Source organism: Triticum dicoccoides, chromosome 3B, assembly GCF_002162155.2.
Source record: "Triticum dicoccoides isolate Atlit2015 ecotype Zavitan chromosome 3B, WEW_v2.0, whole genome shotgun sequence".
Lineage (NCBI taxonomy): Eukaryota > Viridiplantae > Streptophyta > Magnoliopsida > Poales > Poaceae > Triticum > Triticum dicoccoides.
In genome coordinates, this window is record NC_041385.1 from 279,374,693 (window position 1) to 279,382,014 (window position 7,322).

Here is a 7,322-nt window from a genome sequence, read left to right on the forward strand (position 1 = left end):
GGTAGCTACGCACGCGAGGGTGAGCCGGCTGGACGGCGTGCAGGCACGGGCGAGCTCGACTGCGACGGCTGCATCGGCGAGGCTAGAGCGCGAGCTCGCGGGCAGGCGAGGCGCACGGTCGGGGCGGACAGTTTTGGGGTCGGTCGGCGGCGTTGGGCGACTTCAACTAGACCCGGACATGCACGTCCGTTTTGACACCCCTGGACGGCGTGCAGGCACGGGCGAGCTCGACTGCGACGGCTGCATCGGCGAGGCTAGAGCGCGAGCTCGCGGGCAGGCGAGGCGCACGGTCGGGGCGGACAGTTTTGGGGTCGGTCGGCGGCGTTGGGCGACTTCAACTAGACCCGGACATGCACGTCCGTTTTGACACCCATTGCCACCCCAAACGGACAAAATCCGGACAAAACGGGCGTCCGTTTGGGGTCTTGCAGTGGAGTTGGCCTTACAGAGAGTACTGGCACCAGACTATCAAGGGCCTTTTATTTCCAGGATTAATAGAACGCATATAGTGTCATGACATTTGGAATCCTACACAAATAAAAAGCAATCAATCGGTAATAGAAATTGTTTGGTTCCATCAAAGAGATAACACAGAAATTGACAGCAAGCGAAAGGACGATACAACATGTAACACTGAAAGAAAAGTAACGAGCGAGACGGATACAACATGTAACACTGAAAGAAAAGTAACTAGCTGAGACGGGAAACACGGCAACACTAGAACATGCAAGGCTGAAAGACAAAAGCACGAGACATTAAAAGGGACCCGTAATACAATATCTCAATCCACTGATATCAAGAATAAACAACACAAACCTCACATCTATTCTTACACCACCATTTTTGTCAAAAAAAGGCCTCATCATGGAAGGGAGTTGGAAGCGATCATTGCATCTCTCGAGGATACTAGTTGAAGATCCATTTTCAGTCTCAAGACTGACTTCCTTGCGAGCTTCCTCTTCTCATCCCTCTCTTTAATCTTTTGTACATTAAAAACATCTTTACTAGCCCACTGTACCGGTAGTATGAAACTGGCAAAGTGGATCTCCTACATGACACAATTGCGACAGGTCACGTCACAGTTTAACTGCCTCCCTTCTGCTTGAGGGTAATCTTGTCTCCCAAGCTGAGCGCAATTCCTTGGGTCTTGCTCCTTATTCTGATGTAACCGCTGAGCTTGCCATCAACTTGCTTCTCAATGCTAATGTTCACCAAAGCATCTTCTCCAAACACACTCTTTGCGTAAAGATTTGCGGCAAGGAAACCGCATTCACCATCAAGCGCAGACCTGATATCAGGTTACCGTTTCAGAAGTAGGTAACTCCATCAGTAATCAGATAAGGAAGAGAAAGCCTGGAATAAAGATGGAAGACCGCAACTTACGGTGGTGTTAGACACTTCATGTTTGTTGACTTGATAACATGATTCAAGAATTCCTTCTCGTCTTGAATTACTGTATTAACGGCAACCTGGACGAAAAGGAAATAGTTGTTATATAAACTGAAATAAGGAGCAACAACAGATTCATCAACACGAAGCAGTGTGACAAGACAACTCAATAAACTAGAGATGATACATCGTGCATTGCTGTGAGAATTGGTTGCAATTGTTTCAATTAGATTTGGTTGTATGATTAGATTGTCAATATGAGAATTGAAACTAAAATGCATGCAAGTTAGCTGTAGAATACTTATTTAATCTGAGTAGCATGCATGGTGTATGTTAAATGTGGGTCTTTTACCATGTATGGTGGCATTGGTGGGTTTGCATAGTTGCATGGTGAGAGAATTAGAGTTAGTGTGGATCAACTATTTAGGTATATAGAATTCCATATCAACCAGGTGCAATGACAACAGTACCCTTATTCCAAACAGTTTTCAAAGCAAAACTACACAAAAATCATGAACCAAACTGAAAAGTAGGAAGTCTGATTGAGCATACTTTTAAAAGATTTAACAGCTTCAGCTAGAGATTTTGCAATTGGAAAGGAAAACATCTTGCAAAGAGGTTTTGCAATGACTGAATTGTAGAAAGAAGCCAATTACCTTGTTCTCCCACTCAAATTCTGCCCACATGTTCCGGAAAGTAACATCTGCACATGTAGCAGGTGAGATATAATCCATGATGTCAATGTGAATATCATTCAGGACAACCACTGATCTTTCCATCACATTGGAAGTCTCGTAGACTATGTTCCCAAATATGACTCCAGTCTCTGTGGAAGAAACCTTGATATTAGCACGAATTTGCTTGCTTGACTCAGGAGCCAACGTATAGTTCTGAGGGCGGTCAACAAGCTTGAGGTCTCCCATTGTAGCTAATTCCAAACACAGGTTCTGAAGTGTCTCCTTTGTACGGTTTATGACAGTAACATCAAGTACAATATCATAATGATGAACTGTCACAAACGCTTCAGCATATACAGGATCACTGAAGCCAGTCAACTGAAGAATGCGGTTAAGCCTGTTTGCATCATCGGTTTCCTTACTGAATCCACCAGTTGCAGCCTTCAAATCATCTTGGACCTCATCTTCCAACTCAAGCTGGCTCATGCCCTAGGAAACAAAAATCGACAATTTAAAGAACAGAGGGAACAGATATAGAAGAGCATTTTACTAAATCATATTCTTTTTTTGACGGTTACTAGATCATACGTATTCTCGAAGCAACAATATGGTTTACGTGTATCACTATTACACATGCTCATAATGCTGTTGAAATAACTACCAGCTTTTCCTCTGCCCAAATATCAACAAAAAAAAACTTTCTAGCCAAGGATACAAACTTCTGAAAGATCTGACTAATCTTACATATCTACGAGAAATCAAATCCAATAAACATGCCAAAACCTTTCATGTTATAACAAGGCTGCTCAAACTGAGCAACGGCACAAAACGCAAACATAGACTAGTCAAGTAACATTCACAATATTGTGTTGTATACTCATACAAAAAGGAGAAAAAGAAAACACTTATTATATTGCTTCATCAGAAAATAAATACACCACGAGATTCTAGTGGAAATAAAAAAACTAAGAACTGGTTACACAGGGAAAGTCCCAGAATTGTAGTAAGACTGAAGGACAGGAAAAACCACGACAGCTATTATTTAGAACTTCAGATATTATTTAAGGTCATGAGAGAAGCCACAGAATGTAACAGTTTGTTGCAAGATGCAAGAAAGAAAGATAATGCTCCTATTGCATGTAATATGCAGTAACTTGAGAATATATGTCAATAGAGTTGCAATGCAAGCAACAAGTAATGAATTTATTGTTCATTTTAGAACAGAGTGATTGAACGCTTGTGGGCTAGCTTGCGAGCATGCATTAGACAAAGACAAATGTTGCAATTTGCATAATGCAAAAGCAACAACTAGTAAGCAAGTTTCTCTTACCCTTCTGCTCTTCAGGTGGTAGAAATCAATAAGATCATCTGGCTGGGCATGAGAGATCTGTGATTTGGCTTTCATCTCCTCTGTCTCCCTGAATTGCTTCTCAGCAAGCATCTTGGCAAAACTCTGCCTACATGACTGCAGCCAAATCTTTCTCACATCATCACCAGTATTGCAAAGCAGCCGCACACAAAGCACGATCCTGTCATATGAATCATTATCAATCGGTTGGGGAAGGTACGAGGATAGCCCCAGCTGCAGAATGGATGTCATGACCATCAAGGCCCCAGTACAAGCCTTGTTTGCTTCAGCCTTTGATGGCTGCACCTCCTCCAGCCTCAATACCAATTTGGTAAGCGTACAGGCAACAACTGCAGCCAAGAAGAAATCACCTGACAGAATGAGTGATCTGAGATTCAGGGTCGATGCCAATGATCCAGCAGTAACTGGTGGAGTCGAAATGGCCTCAGTAGCAGCACTCTGTGTGGCGTAAGTGCCATCTGCAAGAACAACAGGCCGCCTGGAAGACACAGTGACAGAGTTCACCATCGGCTGGGTTGGCTTGGAGGAATCAGTTGTCTCGCCTTCCTCTGAGAGAGTGAACAATGGTAGATCCCCAAGGCACTGCTTGATGGTAGTAATGGCACTCTCGACCTCCGATAACGACAGGGAGTACTCACCAAGAATCCAGAGAGCGATTGAACAGACACGGGATGCACGGATCTGATAAAAGGTATCGCTCAGTCTCTGGACCATGGACACACGCAGCTTGGGATTAGTCTCAATGATCTCACGCACAAACAAAACAACATCAACTGCTGCCGCGACATTAGTGTCACCAAGGAAGTCCATGAGGAGGTGCACCACCGACCCAGCTACCTCTGGGTACTCTACAGCACATGCATGGATCGCTTGCACCAGCATCTGGCGGTACTCACCACCCTTCTCAAGTTCCCCTGATTGTGTCTTGACCACTTCCTTCTTGAGGTAAAGCACCACCTCCTCCACATTACGAGGAGTGAGCAGATCGAGCACTAAATCCAGCACCTTCCTCTTGACATCTAAGTTCGGGCTGGAAAGTGCACGCAGCACATCCATCACTACATCCACCATCACATCCCGGTGTGCCGTGCGCAGCTCATTCAGACGGTCCAGGAGAATGAGCCGGACATTGTTGTCACTCTGCGATGAGAGGAGCTGGCAGTATGTGTTGGCAACAGCGCGCACAGCAGTGGGCGCCGAGGAGAGGGACACCAGCGCCCCAGCACACTCATAAACAACAGCTGTGCTGGGAGAAGAAAGAAGGGATATTATGATCTTGATATACCTGCCCTTGTCCGCACGGTTTGGAGAGCGGCAGACCTTGCGGATGAGGTCTACGGCGGCCATCTGCAGGAGATCGGGCCACTCGGTAACACGTTCCGCGTTGGAGAATAGGTACGCAACAGCACGTTCCTGACCACAGAGGCAGAGCATGAGGAAAGCGTTCCGCCGCGCGGAGGCGTCCTGCTCAGAAGCGAGCGCGCGCTCAACGAGCTCGGGAGCGTCAGGGATGAGCTGGTCGCCGTGTGGGAGGCGGTAGATCGCCGAGATGGCGGAGAGCGCGTGGCGGCGGATGAAGTGGTGGCGGTGCTCGAGATTCTCGAGAATGGAAGGAACGAGCGGCTCAAGCACCTCCGGCTCGGAGAGGCGGCAGAGGAACCGCAGCGTGACGCCCCGGATGTACTCATTGGGGTGCTGCAGGTTGTTGCGGAGATTCTGGCAGATGAGGATCATCTCCGGGAGGACGCGGCCAGCGGCGTCGCGCTTGTCAATGATCTCGAGGTAGAGGAGCAGAAGCTTCTGGATGGTGTGGTCCTCGGAGGGGAGGACGTAGCGGACGACGGTGATGAAGAGCGTCGGCAGGGTCTCACCATTGAGGAGGAGCATGATGGCGCGCTTCATGGCCTCGACCTTGGCGGCGACGTCGCTGCCCTCCAGATCCGCCTTGATCTCATTCGCCATGGCGGCGGAGCCCTTGTCGAAGTGGACTAGCAGCGTGCACGGCTTGTCCATGGCGCCGGATCTGCCGTGCACCCGCGCCGGAGGGCGACGGCGGGTGGGGTATTGGTGGTTGGATCTGCGGCGGAGGTGGATGGGGATCTGGGAGCGGGAGGAGGGGGGGAGTGGTTGACAGGGGCGAAGAGGCGAGAGGCCAACTGAAAAATAGTTCTATGACACCGGGTCCAAATCTCTCGAGTGTTAACCCATCCGGATGCACAACACGTTTTTTCTAGTCTGGATGCATAACACGTGGCCATCACAATCTCAAAGCAGCCAGTTTTTTTTTTACATAATCTCAAAGCAGCCAACTCATTCTCACCCTTATTCTCTTCCACTGCATTTAGTTTGGTAACCAAGTGAAATGAAATGTAATGTGTACGAGTTAAAAAATGAATGGAATGCTTTCATTCTTGCACGGAAGGCTTCGACGAGGCCCTTCGAGAGGCATGGCAATGTGATAGCGACACTGTCGACCCTTTCACAAGGCTAGACGCTCTTTTTAGAAACACGGTGACATTCTTCCAAGCGTGGGGTCAACGCAAGGTTGAAACATCAAGACATTGATGGCGGTGGCGAACTGGGTGATACTTAGGCTCGACCAAGCGCAAGAAGTTTGGCATCTTACCGGTCAGGAACTATGGCTAAGGAGATCCCTCAAGTTAGCGCTCCTCGAATTGGCGTCACTGGAAAGGACTATCAATCGGCAATTCACGCATCAAATGGCTCAAAGAGGGAGACGTGAACACAAAACTATTCCAGGTAGTGGCCAGTGGTCGAAAATCTAAAAACTTCGTTCCTAAAGTACGACACGGCTCGGAGATCATTACTGAGCAAGGTAGAATTATGGAGGTCTTCTCGGAGGCTTACGACAACCTGTTGGACAAGGCACCTGCGCGGGATCACACGCTTGATCTAGATTACATGGACATGTCCCAACTTGACCTCACCGAGCTTGAGGAGATCTTCACAGAAGACGAAATCTGGCAAGTCATCAAAGAACTACCTCCGGATAGAGCTCCCGGACCGGACTGATTCATTGGAATGTTTTACCACAAAGCTTGGCCTGTGATAAAGAATGATCTCATGCCGGCTCTACTCAAGCTCTTCATTGGCGACGGACGGGGTTTTGGAAAATTAAACAAAGAGCATATCGCGCGTATCCCCAAAATGGCATGAGGCGATGGATGTTGGTGATTACAGACCGATCAGCCTCCTGCATAGCTTCTCCAAACTGTTTGCCAATGCGCTAGCTATGAGAGCTCGCAAGAAGATGCATGAGATTGTCTGCGTCAACTAGTCGGCATTCATCAAAGGCAGGAGCATCCACGACATCTATTTGCTGGTACGTCAAGTGGCGCGAAAATTCACGCTCCAAGGTGCCTAGAATTTTCCTCAAACTTGACATTTCCAAGGCCTTCGACTCCCTATCTTGGCCATTCCTTATGGAGGTGTTGAAGGCACGGGGGTTCGATAGTAAATGGGGGTTCTGGGTGACCACCCTTCTGGCCAAGGCGGGCACCAAAATCATTGTGAACGGGGCTTTAGGAACATCAACTTCACATGCCCAAGGACTGTGGCAGGGGGACTCGATCTCCCACCTGCTATTTGTGATAGCCATGGACACGCTCTCCGCAATCATATGCAAGGCCATGCCCGAAGGGGCAATGCGCTTGTTTCGCAGAATCAGTCCTTTGTAGTGGTTGTCCGTCTATGCCGACGACGTGGCTATGTTCATCAAACCGAAGAGGATGGACCTGATTTGCATCTGAGAGCTGCTAGACATTTTTGCAGGTGCCTCGGGCCTTAGAATCGACTACAATAAATCTGCGGCCACAATCATTAGGGGCACCGAAGCGGATGCAGCCAGGATCATGGAAGTTATGAAT

At 48.0% G+C, this 7,322-nt stretch overlaps 1 protein-coding gene across 1 annotated transcript; it reads right to left on the bottom strand.

The window, feature by feature from the left end:
- Nucleotides 1-628: 628 nt before the first annotated feature.
- On the bottom strand, nucleotides 629-5,604 carry LOC119275905 (coatomer subunit beta-2). The gene is made up of 4 exons (XM_037556836.1): nucleotides 3,397-5,604; nucleotides 2,046-2,555; nucleotides 1,384-1,469; nucleotides 629-1,288 (listed from the first exon to the last, which is right to left on the bottom strand). Exons 1-4 carry the CDS (start codon nucleotides 5,446-5,448, stop codon nucleotides 1,084-1,086), a joined length of 2,853 nt encoding a protein of 950 aa, XP_037412733.1. The 5' UTR covers nucleotides 5,449-5,604; the 3' UTR covers nucleotides 629-1,083.
- Nucleotides 5,605-7,322: the final 1,718 nt, after the last annotated feature.